This window comes from Hevea brasiliensis, chloroplast (genome assembly GCF_030052815.1).
Source record: "Hevea brasiliensis chloroplast, complete genome".
Classification (NCBI taxonomy): Eukaryota; Viridiplantae; Streptophyta; class Magnoliopsida; order Malpighiales; family Euphorbiaceae; genus Hevea; species Hevea brasiliensis.
Genome location: NC_015308.1, coordinates 117,501 through 132,500, shown reverse-complemented (window position 1 = coordinate 132,500; position 15,000 = coordinate 117,501). Strand labels below are relative to the sequence as shown.

At 29.6% G+C, this 15,000-nt stretch overlaps 12 protein-coding genes and 1 non-coding gene across 13 annotated transcripts in view; 10 read left to right on the top strand and 3 right to left on the bottom strand. All coding sequences in view use genetic code 11, as the record gives it.

Moving 5' to 3' along the window:
• Positions 1 to 2,421, top strand: part of ycf1 (hypothetical chloroplast RF1) — a 5,700-nt gene extending 3,279 nt beyond the window's left edge. Inside the window, exon 1 of the mRNA in view lies at positions 1 to 2,421. This exon is cut by the window's left edge and continues 3,279 nt beyond it. Within this exon, the coding sequence (YP_004327719.1) occupies positions 1 to 2,421 (2,421 nt within the window).
• Positions 2,422 to 2,861: 440 nt separating this feature from the next.
• rps15 (ribosomal protein S15) lies at positions 2,862 to 3,134 on the top strand. The gene has a single exon. The coding sequence runs from the start codon at positions 2,862 to 2,864 to the stop codon at positions 3,132 to 3,134; it is 273 nt and encodes a 90-aa protein (YP_004327718.1).
• A 97-nt stretch (positions 3,135 to 3,231) lies between these two features.
• ndhH (NADH dehydrogenase subunit 7) lies at positions 3,232 to 4,413 on the top strand. Its single transcript has one exon. It carries the CDS (start codon positions 3,232 to 3,234, stop codon positions 4,411 to 4,413), a length of 1,182 nt encoding a protein of 393 aa, YP_004327717.1.
• Position 4,414: 1 nt separating this feature from the next.
• Positions 4,415 to 6,613, top strand: ndhA (NADH dehydrogenase subunit 1). The gene is made up of 2 exons: positions 4,415 to 4,966; positions 6,074 to 6,613. The coding sequence occupies exons 1-2, from the start codon at positions 4,415 to 4,417 to the stop codon at positions 6,611 to 6,613; spliced, it is 1,092 nt and encodes a 363-aa protein (YP_004327716.1).
• An 81-nt stretch (positions 6,614 to 6,694) lies between these two features.
• On the top strand, positions 6,695 to 7,192 carry ndhI (NADH dehydrogenase subunit I). Its single transcript has one exon. The coding sequence runs from the start codon at positions 6,695 to 6,697 to the stop codon at positions 7,190 to 7,192; it is 498 nt and encodes a 165-aa protein (YP_004327715.1).
• Positions 7,193 to 7,605: 413 nt separating this feature from the next.
• Positions 7,606 to 8,136, top strand: ndhG (NADH dehydrogenase subunit 6). Its single transcript has one exon. The coding sequence runs from the start codon at positions 7,606 to 7,608 to the stop codon at positions 8,134 to 8,136; it is 531 nt and encodes a 176-aa protein (YP_004327714.1).
• Positions 8,137 to 8,370: 234 nt separating this feature from the next.
• ndhE (NADH dehydrogenase subunit 4L) lies at positions 8,371 to 8,676 on the top strand. The gene has a single exon. The coding sequence runs from the start codon at positions 8,371 to 8,373 to the stop codon at positions 8,674 to 8,676; it is 306 nt and encodes a 101-aa protein (YP_004327713.1).
• A 246-nt stretch (positions 8,677 to 8,922) lies between these two features.
• On the top strand, positions 8,923 to 9,168 carry psaC (photosystem I subunit VII). The gene has a single exon. The coding sequence runs from the start codon at positions 8,923 to 8,925 to the stop codon at positions 9,166 to 9,168; it is 246 nt and encodes an 81-aa protein (YP_004327712.1).
• Positions 9,169 to 9,310: 142 nt separating this feature from the next.
• ndhD (NADH dehydrogenase subunit 4) lies at positions 9,311 to 10,813 on the top strand. The gene has a single exon. It carries the CDS (start codon positions 9,311 to 9,313, stop codon positions 10,811 to 10,813), a length of 1,503 nt encoding a protein of 500 aa, YP_004327711.1.
• Positions 10,814 to 11,089: 276 nt separating this feature from the next.
• On the bottom strand, positions 11,090 to 12,058 carry ccsA (cytochrome c biogenesis protein). The gene has a single exon. The coding sequence runs from the start codon at positions 12,056 to 12,058 to the stop codon at positions 11,090 to 11,092; it is 969 nt and encodes a 322-aa protein (YP_004327710.1).
• Positions 12,059 to 12,163: 105 nt separating this feature from the next.
• On the bottom strand, positions 12,164 to 12,243 carry trnL-UAG. Its single transcript has one exon. It is a non-coding gene; the product is annotated as a tRNA-Leu (tRNA).
• An 822-nt stretch (positions 12,244 to 13,065) lies between these two features.
• Positions 13,066 to 13,227, bottom strand: rpl32 (ribosomal protein L32). The gene has a single exon. It carries the CDS (start codon positions 13,225 to 13,227, stop codon positions 13,066 to 13,068), a length of 162 nt encoding a protein of 53 aa, YP_004327709.1.
• Positions 13,228 to 14,221: 994 nt separating this feature from the next.
• ndhF (NADH dehydrogenase subunit 5) overlaps positions 14,222 to 15,000 on the top strand; it is a 2,232-nt gene continuing 1,453 nt past the window's right edge. The window contains exon 1 of the mRNA in view: positions 14,222 to 15,000. This exon is cut by the window's right edge and continues 1,453 nt beyond it. Coding sequence (YP_004327708.1) covers positions 14,222 to 15,000 — 779 coding nt within the window.

Below are 15,000 nucleotides of genomic sequence, written 5' to 3'. Positions count from 1 at the left end.
GAAAAGGAAAAAAAAATGAGAACCCCGGAAATAAATATTAGTCCTAACAAAAACAAAATAAGTTATAATGCTAAAAAATTAAAATCATCAAAAAATATTTCGCAGATAGTAAAAAGAAGAAATGTTCGATTAGCGCGTAAATTCCATTTTTTTATAAAAATTTTGATTGAAAAGATATACATAGATATCTTTTTAGGTATCATTAATATTCCAAGGATCAATGCACAGCTTTTTCTTAAATCAACAAAAAAAATTATTACTAAATACATTTACAATAATGAAGAAAATCAGAAAAAAATTGATAAAACAAATCAAAATACAATTCACTTTATTTCGATTATAAAAAAGTCACGTAATAGTAATAATAGTAATGTTGTTGTTATTAATAAAAATTCAAAGATTTTTTGTGACATATCCTCCTTGTCACAAGCTTATGTATTTTACAAATTATCACAAATCAAAATTATTAACTTATATAAGTTAAAATCTATCTTTGAATATCATAGCCTTTTTCTGAAGAATGAAATAAAGGATTTTTTTATAGCCCAAGGGCTATTTAATTCCGAATTAAAAAATAAAAATTTTAGAAATTCTGTAATGAATCAATGGAAAAATTGGTTAAGGAGTCATTATCAATATAAATACGATCTATCTCAGATTAGATGGTCTAGATTAACACCACAAAAATGGCGAAATATAATCAATCAACATCAACACCATATGGTTCAAAATAAAAAATTAAACAAATGGAATTTATATGAAAAAGACCGATTAATTCATTACAAAAAAAAAAATGATTTTGAGACAGATTCATTACCAAATCAAAAAGATAATTTTAAAAAACACTATAAATATAATCTTTTATCATATAAATCTATTAATTATGAAAATAAGAAGGACTCATATATTTATGGATCACCATTACAAGTAAATAATAAACAAGAGATTTCTTATAATTACAACACAAAAAAAAGCAAATTATTTGACATGTTGGAAGATATTTCTATCAATAATTATCTAGCGGAAGATGATATTATTGATATGGAGAAAAGCGCGGATAGAAAATATTTTGATTGGAGAATTCTCAATTTTTGTCTTAGAAAGAAGGTTGATATTGAGTCCTGGATCGATACCGGAAGCAAAGATAAAAAAAATACTAAGACTAGGACTAATAAGTATCAAATAATTGATAAAATTGATAAGAAAAATCTTTTTTTTCTTACAATTCACCAAGATCAAGAAGTTAATTCATCCAATCAAAAAGGTTTTTTTTTTGATTGGATGGGAATGAATGAAGAAATAAAAAATTGTCTTATATCCAATTTTGAACTTTGGTTCTTTCGAAAATTTGTGATACTTTACAACACATATAAGATAAAACCATGGGCGATACCCATCCAATTTCTTCTTTTCAATTTTCATAGAAATGAAAATGTTAGTAAAAATAATAAAATTAACCGGAAGAAAAATAGCGATCTTTTTATATCTATATCATCGAATGAAAAAAAAATTATTGAATTAGAGAATCAAAATCACGAAGAAAAAGAATCCGAAGACCAAGGGGACTTTGGGTCAGTTTTCGCAAATCAAGAAAAAGATATTGAAGAAGATTATATAGAATTAGATATGAAAAAACATAGAAATAAAAAGCAAAACAAAAGTCATATGGAAGTAGAACTTGATTTCTTCCTAAAACGGTATTTATGTTTTCAATTAAGATGGAATGGTTCTTTAAATCACAAAATAATCAATAATATCAAAGTATATTGTCTCCTGCTTAGACTGACAAATCCACGAGAAATTATTATATCTTCTATTCAAAGGCAAGAAATAAGTTTGAATATTCTGATGGTTCAGAAGGATTTAACTCTTACGGAATTAATGAAAAAGGGAATATTGATTATCGAACCTGTTCGTCTGTCGGTAAAAAATGATGGACAATTTATTTTGTATCAAATGGTAGGTATCCTATTAGTTCATAAGAACAAACAACAAATTAATCAAAAATACAGAGAAAATTTTTATGTTGATAAAAAGAATTTTACCGAATCTATTGAAAGACATCAAAGTATAATTGGAAATAGAAACAAAAATGATTATGATTTACTTGTTCCTGAAAATATTTTATCCCCTAAACGTCGTAGAGAATTAAGAATTCTTTTCAATTTAAAAAATCAAAATGATATTCATATAAATACAGAAATTTTCAATGGTAATAACATAAAAAATTGTAGTCCCATTTTAGATAAAAGCAAACATTTTGATAGAGATAAAAAGAAACTAATTAAATTACAATTTTTTCTTTGGCCCAATTTTCGATTAGAAGATTTAGCTTGTATGAATCGTTATTGGTTCGATACTAATAATGCTAGTCGGTTCAGTATGGTAAGAATATATATATATCCGCGGTTGAAATTTTGATAAGGGTGCATTTTTCATATATCCCATAGCATATCTGATTTAGTATATGAAAACAAGGAGATGGGTACGTCATTCTTTTTCTTTTCCACTCCATATTCCATTCTGATACATGGAATTCAATTATGTATCAATTAGATCTAGAAACGAATCAATGGAATTTTTTTCTTTTCATATTAAGTAGAATTTTTTTCTCTTTTGTAAGCGAAGAAATATACCATCCTTTTGTATCTATAACCGAATAAAAAAAAAATTGGATTGATTAATGATAAATTGTATTTAACAAAATTTTGAATTACTAACAAAGTAAAGATTTTTGTTTATACCAAATTAAAATGAACTGACATTATTTTATTTAATAAATTTTTTATTATTACTGATCAATAAAAAAATATTTTAAACTTAATTAATAATTAATAATTAAAAAGGGAAGTGCTTGTTTTATGGTAAAAAATTCATTCATTTCAGTTATTTCACAAGAAGAAAAAGACGAAAACAAGGGATCTGTTGAATTTCAAATAGTAAGTTTCACTAATAAGATACGAAGACTTACTTCACATTTGGAATTGCATAGAAAAGACTATTTATCTCAGAGAGGTTTGCGAAAAATTCTAGGAAAACGACAACGACTCCTGTCTTATTTAGCAAAGAAAAATAGAGTACGTTATAAAGAATTAATTATCCTGTTGGATATTCGGGAATCAAAAACTCGTTAATTTTAAGAGTTTTTTTGAATTATTTGATTTATTAGATCTTGAGATGAACTTCTTTTTGTTTTCAGTAATTCATGGACGAATGGATCAAGGAAACCCTATGAATGTACCAGCTACACGAAAAGACCTTATGATAGTTAATATGGGCCCCCACCACCCATCAATGCATGGTGTTCTTCGCCTCATCGTTACTCTAGACGGGGAAGATGTTATTGACTGTGAACCAATATTAGGTTATTTACACAGAGGAATGGAAAAAATTGCGGAAAATCGAACAATTATACAATATTTGCCCTATGTAACACGTTGGGATTATTTGGCTACTATGTTCACAGAAGCAATAACAGTAAATGGTCCAGAACTGTTAGGAAATATTCAAGTGCCTAAAAGAGCTGGCTATATCAGAATAATTATGTTGGAATTGAGTCGTATAGCTTCTCATTTGTTATGGCTTGGTCCCTTTATGGCAGATATTGGTGCACAGACTCCTTTCTTCTATATTTTTAGAGAAAGAGAGTTAGTATATGATTTATTCGAAGCTGCCACTGGTATGAGAATGATGCATAATTTTTTTCGTATCGGGGGAGTAGCGTCTGATCTACCTCATGGTTGGATAGATAAATGTTTGGATTTTTGCGATTATTTTTTAACAGGAGTTACTGAATATCAAAAACTTATTACGCGAAATCCTATTTTTTTAGAACGAGTTGAGGGAGTAGGTATTGTTGGTACAGAGGAAGCAAAAAATTGGGGTTTATCGGGACCAATGCTACGAGCTTCCGGAGTACAATGGGATCTTCGTAAAGTTGATCATTATGAGTGTTACGACGAATTTGATTGGGAAATCCAGTGGCAAAAAGAAGGAGATTCCTTAGCTCGTTATTTAGTCCGAATTGGTGAAATGATGGAATCTATAAAAATTATTCAACAGGCTCTGGAAGGAATTCCGGGGGGGCCCTATGAGAATTTAGAAATCCGACGTTTTGATAGAGAAAGGGATTCGGAATGGAACGATTTCGAATATCGATTCATTAGTAAAAAAACTTCTCCTACTTTTGAATTACCGAAACAAGAACTTTATGTGAGAGTCGAAGCCCCAAAAGGAGAATTGGGAATTTTTCTGATAGGAGATCAGAGCGGTTTTCCTTGGAGATGGAAAATTCGTCCGCCGGGTTTTATCAATTTGCAAATTCTTCCTGAATTAGTTAAAAGAATGAAATTGGCCGATATTATGACAATACTAGGTAGTATAGATATCATTATGGGAGAAGTTGATCGTTGAAATGATAATTGATACAACAGAAATACAAGCTATCAATTCTTTTTCTAGATTAGAATCCTTAAACGAGGTCTATGGAATTATATGGGTGTTTGTCCCGATTTTTATTCTTGTATTGGGAATCACGATAGGCATACTAGTAATTGTATGGTTAGAAAGAGAAATATCTGCAGGGATACAACAACGTATTGGACCTGAATATGCCGGTCCTTTAGGAGTTCTTCAAGCTCTAGCGGATGGGACAAAACTACTTTTCAAAGAGAATCTTTTTCCATCTAGGGGGGATATTCGTTTATTCAGTATCGGACCATCCATAGCAGTCATATCAACTCTATTAAGCTATTCGGTAATTCCTTTTGGCTATCACCTTGTTTTAACTGATCTAAATATTGGTGTTTTTTTATGGATTGCCATTTCAAGTATTGCTCCCATCGGACTTCTTATGTCAGGATATGGATCAAATAATAAATATTCCTTTTTGGGTGGTTTACGAGCTGCTGCTCAATCGATTAGTTATGAAATACCATTAACTCTTTGTGTGTTATCCATATCTCTACGTGTGATTTGTTGAAATATAAACTTTTCCCTATTCCTTTCTTTTTATCTTTTTAGGAAGAAGGCGAAATTAATTGAATAGATATCTTCATTTTTTATTCATCGTTTGGGTTGATGAACTAAATTGGATAGTTATATGAGTGAAAGAAAACAACTTCTACATTTGCAGTAAAAAAATTGAGACTCATTTCCTATGTACAAGAGTAAAACAGAAATAAACATAAGAAAAGAAGAATGTTTGCCCCAAGATTGGTTGATTAGTCATCCTGGCTTGAAGCGGGCCCAAAATATCAACCTTATTGAGTTTTCACTATCATTTATATGTATTACCATAATGCTAACAGGTGATTAAGCAAAAATGAGTGGATGGTTAGGAACACCAAGATACACAAAGGATTAGTAAGAGAGATTAAAAAAATTATCTAAAAAGATATTTCGGTATAATATAAAAAAGTATATTAATTGGGGCTTTAACTTGGTAGAAATGATTAGGCAGTACTCCCCATGATTCCGATCCAGAGTATGCTCCTACCCACCGATTAAAGAAATAACTATCAGGAACGAAATAATCCTTTCCTTTTTTTAATCCCCTTTTCTTCTTTTTTTTTTTTCAGAAAGAAGAATAGGAACGAAAAAAAAAAAAGAATCTAATTACAATAGAAAAAAAAATCAATCCTTTTTGTTCTTTTTTTATCGATATTCATAGAGATGGAATTCGTGTCATAATTCGGAATATCTAACTTTTTCGTAATCGAAAACGATAGAAAATATCTATTGGTATTTTTACAAAGAATATTTTACTTTTTACAAAGAGTATTTTATTGAAGGATTTAAGTTATTACTCAAGAAAGAAAAATTTAAATTATTAAAGGATGAGATCAATTCAGAAGTATTTTTTTAGTATTATAACAGATAGAATTTCATTGCTCGAATTTTGGAACGTCGATAGATTTTATTTTGATCCTATCTATTCTACAAATATATCAAAATAAATAATCTGATCTGATCCTTAAATTTATTTATGGCCTTCGAGGAGCCGTATGAGGTGAGAATTTCATGTACGGTTCTGTAATAGCGATGGGAACAGTGATGTTATCACCGACTATGATTATCTAATAGTTCAAGTACAGTTGATATAGTTGAGGCACAATCAAAATCTGGTTTTTGGGGGTGGAATTTGTGGCGTCAACCTATAGGATTTATCATTTTTTTTATTTCTTCTCTAGCAGAATGTGAGAGATTGCCTTTTGATTTACCAGAAGCAGAAGAAGAATTAGTAGCAGGTTATCAAACCGAATATTCGGGCATCAAATTTGGTTTATTTTATATTGCTTCCTATCTAAACTTATTAGTTTCTTCATTATTTGTAACAGTTCTTTACTTGGGCGGTTGGAATATCTCTATTCCGTATATATTCGTTCCTGAGCTTTTTGAAATAAAAAAAATAGGCGGAGTCTTTGGAACAACAATTGGTATCTTTATTACATTGGTTAAAACTTATTTGTTCTTGTTCATTCCTATCACAACAAGATGGACTTTACCTAGACTAAGAATGGACCAACTTTTAAATCTTGGATGGAAATTTCTTTTACCTATTTCTCTCGGTAATCTATTATTAACAACCTCTTTCCAACTTCTTTCACTATAAAAGAATATTTTTCTATATTCCTAACTTGTCTTCAAACAAGAGAAAAAAACAAACATAAAATTATTCATAAATATTTACGATATGTTTCCCATGGTAACTGGGTTCATGAATTATGGGCAACAAACCATACGAGCTGCAAGGTACATTGGTCAAGGTTTTATGATTACCTTATCTCATGCAAATCGTTTACCTGTAACTATTCAATATCCTTATGAAAAATTAATCACATCGGAGCGTTTCCGCGGTCGAATTCATTTTGAATTTGATAAATGCATTGCTTGTGAAGTATGTGTTCGTGTATGTCCTATAGATCTACCTGTTGTTGATTGGAAATTGGAAACTGACATTCGAAAGAAACGGTTGCTTAATTACAGTATTGATTTCGGAATCTGTATATTTTGTGGCAACTGTGTTGAGTATTGTCCGACAAATTGTTTATCGATGACTGAAGAATATGAGCTTTCTACTTATGATCGTCACGAATTGAATTATAATCAAATTGCTTTAGGTCGTTTACCAATGTCAGTAGTTGACGATTATACAATTCGAACAATTTTGAATTCAACTCAAAAAAAATAGGTAAACCACTTTGATTGATTAAAAAGTACAATTATTAAACTCAAATTCTGTTTTGATCTAAAAGGATGAAAGGATGAAATGGGTTTTCTTTTATTTTCTTGGTCAATAACTACAAAAATTACAAATTCCAACTATTGATTTGATTGATTGATGATAATTGCGTCGCGACTTAATTTGGATTGAAAATCTATTAATATATCTTTAATTCTATCCATAATTATTTCGAAAAAAAAAATTTAGAATGCCTTTTTGAGAAAGGATGAGATTAGTAGAATAGCTGTACATATAGTAATTAATTTACACTCCTTAGGGTTTAATTCAATTAAGAACTTATTATAAAAAAGTTTTCCTGGTCGGGTCAATAAGGTCATGAAAAACAATTCAATTTTTTTTTATTTCTTATTTTACGTGCAATGGATTTGCCTGGACTAATTCATGATTTTCTTTTAGTCTTTCTAGGATTAGGTCTTATATTAGGAGGTCTAGGAGTGGTATTACTTACCAACCCAATTTATTCTGCCTTTTCGTTGGGATTGGTTCTTGTTTGTATATCTTTATTCTATATTTTATCAAACTCTCATTTTGTAGCTGCCGCACAGCTCCTTATTTATGTGGGAGCTATAAATGTTTTAATTATATTTGCCGTGATGTTCATGAATGGTTCAGAATATTACAAAGATTTTAATCTTTGGACTGTTGGAAGCGGGGTTACTTCTTTAGTTTGTACAAGTATTTTTGTTTCACTAATTACTATTCTTCCAGATACGTCATGGTATGGAATTATTTGGACTACAAGAACAAATCAGATTATAGAACAAGATTTGATAAGTAATGGTCAACAAATTGGAATTCATTTATCAACAGATTTTTTTCTTCCATTTGAATTCATTTCAATAATTCTTTTAGTTGCTTTGATAGGTGCGATTGCTGTGGCTCGTCAGTAAAAAATCTTTAGAATTAGTAATCGCAATCCAAATTAAACTTTGGTCTATGTTATCACATCTATTTTCCTTCAATTCTATTTAAAGATTTTTTATGTATAAATTCTTTTATTTGATCTATTATCCAAATATTTCTTTGATTTGTATTTGGGATATTCTTATTTTAGCCAATCCAATCTGTTGATGTTGAATTGTTGTTTATATTGAAATAAATCGAAATTGATAAGGAGTTGGTCAATGATGCTCGAACATGTACTTGTTTTGAGTGCCTATTTATTTTCTATTGGTATCTATGGATTGATCACGAGTCGAAATATGGTTAGAGCCCTTATGTGCCTTGAACTTATACTGAATGCAGTTAATCTAAATTTCGTAACATTTTCTGATTTTTTTGATAGCCGCCAATTAAAAGGAAATATTTTTTTCCATTTTGTTATAGCTATCGCAGCCGCTGAAGCAGCTATTGGACCAGCTATTGTTTCATCAATTTATCGTAATAGAAAATCAACCCGTATCAATCAATCGAATTTGTTGAATAAGTAGTATTAATCATATAGAATATAATTTTCATGTTCATTAATTCAAGTTGGCATATAAGATACGTAACTTATCTGATCATGTTTGCGAAAACGTAAAAATTAAAGTATCTTGGTTTTTCTCATGAGTCGATCCAGAATTGAATAGAAAATTTCTGGTAAATCATTGATTCGTCTGGTGTCTAAATATATGATGATTCATTTAGAAATTTACTAGATTGAAACTTTATGACGTTAAAAAATTAGAAATCTAATGTCACATTCAGTAAAGATTTATGATACATGTATAGGGTGTACTCAATGTGTCCGAGCCTGCCCCACAGATGTATTAGAAATGATACCTTGGGATGGATGTAAATCCAAGCAAATTGCTTCTGCTCCAAGAACAGAGGACTGTGTCGGTTGTAAGAGATGTGAATCCGCCTGTCCAACGGATTTCTTGAGTGTTCGAGTTTATTTATGGCATGAAACAACTCGAAGCATGGGTCTAGCTTATTGATACTTTCTAGAAAACCCCACTTGAATACATTTGATTTTTTATTTACCGACACAAACCCGTACTCGAAAAAAAAAATAAAAAAAAAAAAATATTATGTTTTCGAGCACGGGTTTTTCTAGTCCAAGTGTATCTTGTCTTTACCATGAATTCTTTTCCTTGGTTAACAATATTTGTAGTTTTACCGATATCCGCGGGTTCCTTAATTTTCCTTTTCCCTCATAGAGGAAATAAAGTAATTAAGTGGTATACTATATTTATATGTGCCTTTGAACTCCTTTTAATGAATTATGTGTTCTCTTATTATTTCCAATTGGACGATCCATTAATCCAATTAACAGAAGATTATAAATGGATCCAATTTTTTGATTTTTACTGGAGATTGGGAATCGATGGATTTTCTTTAGGACCTATTTTACTGACAGGATTTATCACTACTTTAGCTACTTTAGCGGCTCGGCCAATTACTCGGGATTCTCGATTATTCCATTTTCTGATGTTAGCAATGTATAGTGGTCAAATAGGATTATTTTCTTCTCAAGATCTTTTACTTTTTTTTATCATGTGGGAGTTAGAATTAATTCCCGTTTATCTACTTCTATCCATGTGGGGGGGAAAGAAACGTCTGTATTCAGCTACAAAGTTTATTTTGTATACTGCGGGAGGTTCCGTTTTTTTATTAATGGGAGCTTTGGGTATCGCTTTATATGGTTCTAATGAACCGAGATTCCATTTTGAAACATCAGCTAATCAATCATATCCTGTGGCGCTAGAAATATTTTTCTATATTGGATTTCTTATTGCTTTTGCTGTCAAATCACCGATTATACCCTTACATACATGGTTACCAGACACCCATGGGGAAGCACATTATAGTACTTGTATGCTTCTAGCCGGAATCTTATTAAAAATGGGGGCATATGGATTGGTTCGAATCAATATGGAATTATTATCTCACGCTCATTCTATTTTTTCTCCCTGGTTGATAATAGTAGGCGTAATGCAAATAATCTATGCAGCTTCAACATCTCCTGGTCAACGAAATTTAAAAAAAAGAATAGCCTATTCTTCTGTATCTCATATGGGTTTCATAATTATAGGAATTTGCTCTATAAGTGATATGGGACTCAATGGAGCCATTTTACAAATAATATCGCATGGATTTATTGGTGCCGCACTTTTTTTCTTGGCAGGAACGGGTTATGATAGAATACGTCGTGTTTATCTTGATGAAATGGGTGGAATGGCTACCTCAATGCCAAAAATATTCACGACATTCAGTATCTTATCACTAGCTTCCCTTGCATTACCAGGCATGAGCGGTTTTTTTGCGGAATTGATAGTATTTTTTGGAATAATTACCGGCCAAAAATATCTTTTAATGTCAAAAATATTAATTACTTTTGTAATGGCAGTTGGAATGATATTAACTCCTATTTATTTATTATCTATGTTACGCCAGATGTTCTATGGATATAAGCTGTTTAATGCCCCAAACTCTTCTTTTTTTGATTCTGGACCGCGGGAGTTATTTGTTTCGATCTCTATCCTTCTGCCTGTAATAGGTATTGGTATTTATCCGGATTTCGTTTTCTCATTATCAGTTGACAGGGTTGAAGCTATTCTATCTAATTATTTTTATAGATAGTTAGATAGTTTTTCTAAATAAAACAAAAAAAAAGAAATCCTATGATTTTTAAAAATTAAAAATTGTTATGTTATACAATGAAAAAAACTTCTTTTTTCGTCTCTTAAATTTAAGTTAAAAAAAAAATGAATTGTAACCAAATTGGCATTTGTAAGAACTTTTTGAATCAAGTAATATAGTGATTCAAAAAGTTCTCAACGGCTTACCTAAAGCTTTTTGTATATACGCTTTGTTGTCCTATAGAGTTGCATTCGTCAAACCCTTTCTTCAATTCAATTAGATGCTAATTGTTAATGTAAATGAACCATAACTATGTAGTCCTATTCCTAATAAATTAACTCCAAAATAGCATATCCAAATTAGAAGAAAACCGATAGAAGCGACAATTGCGGAATTGAAACCCTCCAATTTTTTATTTGTTCGAATATGAAAAAAAATCGCGAATATGGTCCACGTAATAAATGCCCAAGTTTCTTTTGGGTCCCAATTCCAATATGATCCCCATGCTTCATTAGCCCAGACTGCTCCCGAAAGAATACCTATGGTTAAAAAGATAAACCCTATACTTATAATACGACAACCCCAGTCATCTAATTGTTGAATCAATTGAAACCTGTAATAATTCCTAGAAGAAAGAAAAGAAATATTTCTTAAAACATTCTTTCTTTCCGCCATATATTGTATCTCACTAAAGAAAAACGAATCGTTTAATAAATTATTGCTTTTATCAACAATTCTTATGATTTTTCGAAATGTGATTACTAGAAATGCTACTGAAAATAATGATCCACACAAAAGAGCTGCATAGCCCAATATCATCATACTTACGTGCATCATTAACCACTGAGATTGGAGAGCGGGCACTAAGATTTCGGATTGATGCATGTCAGTTAAAAGACCCGAAGTAGCAAACCCTTGGGTAAAAAAAGTACTTGGCGCGGTTATTGCGCTTAAAAAATTTTTATGTTTTTTAAAATACGGAACCATATGAATAATGGAAAAAGCCCATGAAAGAAAGATTAATGATTCATATAAATCACTTAATGGTAAATGTCCCAAAAAAATCCAACGAATAACTAATAATCCTGTTATACAGAAAAAAGTAGTTATCATGCCCTTTTCTGACGAATCATATAGTTCTACGAATTCATCGACTAATAAGGTTATCAAATGAATTGTAATTACAATTGACACGACTGAAAAAGATATATGCGTTAATATATGTTCTAAAGTCGAGAATATCATAAAAATAAAAAAAAGGGGGGGGCTCAATTATGAGGAATTGAAATCAAGAATTGAATTCATTATAGGATTTATTGTATCCTTTTGAAAATTACATACAGGATGTTATGCCGCCACTCGGACTCGAACCGAGATGCTCTAGCACTGCTTCCTAAGAGCAGCGTGTCTACCGATTTCACCATAGCGGCTTGCTCGAAATCATAATAATAAATTATTATTTAATCGTCGAGCTTAAAGGAATCAATTCAATGCAATATTTTTTAGGAAACATTAAAATTAATGAAGAAAAATTCATTTAATAATGAAAAAACAATCGAATTTTTTTGTTGGATTACAATTTGAATATTACATTCAAGAGATTTATGGAAATATTTTATTGGTTAGGGTTTTTTTGTGGAGAGAATTTGTGTTAGGATTTAGTAACCAAATTGGGCATTGATCTGGACATATCATATAGCAAAAAAATTTCGAGTTCTGCTCCGTACTTTAAAAAAAAATCTTGTCTAATTTAATATATACCTTGATCCATTTTCTAGCCCAAGCATATGATTAAAGTAGATCATTCAAAGATTTGCTCTTTTATATTCAAATAGTATAAATATAAAAAAGACAAAACTTAGGAATATTTATTATTGTGATTGTGACAAATGGATCGATGGGGAAAATAATAATCCCTATCCTGAAAATGATAAAATATCCTAATAATAAAAAGAAAGATAAAACTTTGTGTCTTCTCTTTTTCTTTTTTTGCAAACAAAAAGAAAAAAAGTACTGTTTTTAGAATTCAGTAGGCAAAAGAATTCTTTATTCTACATATGATAAAAGATAAAAGCAAAAGAAAGGAGTTCGATTTAATTTTAATATTGATTAGTTCAAAACATTAAAAAAGAATGGAAATCCTTTATTTTTTTAAATTTTCTATTTATATTATTAATATAAATAGAAAATAGAAAATAATAAACGAAATTAGACCTTTTCTCATGTCAAGTCAAATCAGATTATTCCAACCTTTAATCTTTTATTTGTTGCACAAAAAAACTTTTTGAATTACCTGTAGAAAGAGATTTCGCTAACGAAAAAGCTTTCAATACTGTCCAATATCCCTTTCTTTTCCAAATATTTTTTCGAATAAGCTTTTTTGATATAGAAGTGCGCTTTTTTGGAACTGCCATTCAAAAATAAAGGAGTTATTTATTGTTATAGTTGGATGTGAAAGACATTTATTGTTAAAAAAAAATCGTTCTTTACTAACTATTCATTGTCTATGTATTTAGTCTGTAAATTAAACTCTTTTCATAAATCATAAAAGAAGTCTATCCGCTTATTTTTTTATTTATATTCACTGNCTTTTTTGTCATATTATATGTATATATGCAATAAAATACATTAATAAAGTTTAAGAATCTAAAATTTATTTATCCTAATAAAAAACTTAAACTTTTTTTTCTAGTAATTTAATTAGGTCAAACTCGATGAAAAAGTATATCTAATTGAAATTAAATTTTCAAATTACGAGCGAGACTATTAATTAATTTGTTAAAATTTAGAAAGTCCTATGTAAAAAAATTTTAGTAATTCTTTCCTTTTATCTTATGTAAAGGAAAGGTGTCAAATATAATAGTGTTTTCTACAAACATAATGAAAGGAAATAAATCCGTTCCAAAATGCACTAGTTAATGATTCTGAATAAAGGAACTAAAATAAAAATTTATTTATTTTATTGGAATTGGATACAGAAAGGATTCGGTAAAACCATCTTTTTTTTATTATTCCTATCAAAATAAAAATACTACTTTTTTTAGAATTCTTTATTCTTTCTCTATGTATATACAAATTTGTAATTTGGAATTTATAAAATTAAAAATAAAAAATTAATTTTAAAAAAAAAAAAATTTTTTTTTTTTAGAAAAAGGATTTTTTTCCCTAGGATTTTTTTTTGACCCATTTTAACTTTTTGATTTAAAAATGGGAAGGATTTTTGAAAAATTCCGAAAAATTAAGAAAATAAAATTCGATTTAAGTTTTACCAATTTTTTTTTTATTTTTTTTTTTTTTTTTTATTATTATTGACTGACTTATTTAAAAAGATATAAGAGTCGATGAATCAGAAACAAGAAACAATTATATTTATTAATTAAAATTATTTATTAATTAAAAAAGTTTTTTATGGAACATATATATCAATATTCATGGATCATATCTTTCGTTACATTGCCAGTCCCTATGTTAATAGGAGTGGGACTCCTGCTTTTTCCGGCAGCAACAAAAAAACTGCGTCGTATGTGGGCTTTTCCAAGCGTTTTCTTGTTAAGTATAGTCATGATTTTTTCAATCGATTTGTCTATTCAGCAAATAAATAGTAGTTTTATTTATCAATATATATGGTCGTGGACTATTAATAATGATTTTTCTTTAGAATTCGGACACTTGATTGACCCACTTACTTCTATTTTGTCAGTATTAATTACTACAGTTGGTATTTTGGTTCTTTTTTATAGTGACAATTATATGTCTCATGATCAAGGTTATTTGAGATTTTTTGCTTATATGAGTTTTTTCACTACTTCAATGTTGGGATTAGTTACTAGTTCTAATTTGATACAAATTTATATTTTTTGGGAATTGGTTGGAGTGTGTTCTTATCTATTAATAGGTTTTTGGTTCACACGACCTATTGCATCGAATGCTTGTCAAAAAGCGTTTGTAACTAATCGTGTAGGGGATTTTGGTTTATTATTAGGGATTTTAGGTCTTTATTGGATAACGGGCAGTTTCGAATTTCGGGATTTGTTCAAAATCTTCAATAACTTGATTTATAATAATCAAGTTAATTTTTTATTTGTTACTTTGTGTGCATTTCTATTATTTTCTGGCGCAATTGCTAAATCGGCGCAATTTCCTCTTCATGTATGGTTACCAGATGCCATGGAAGGGCCTACTCCTAT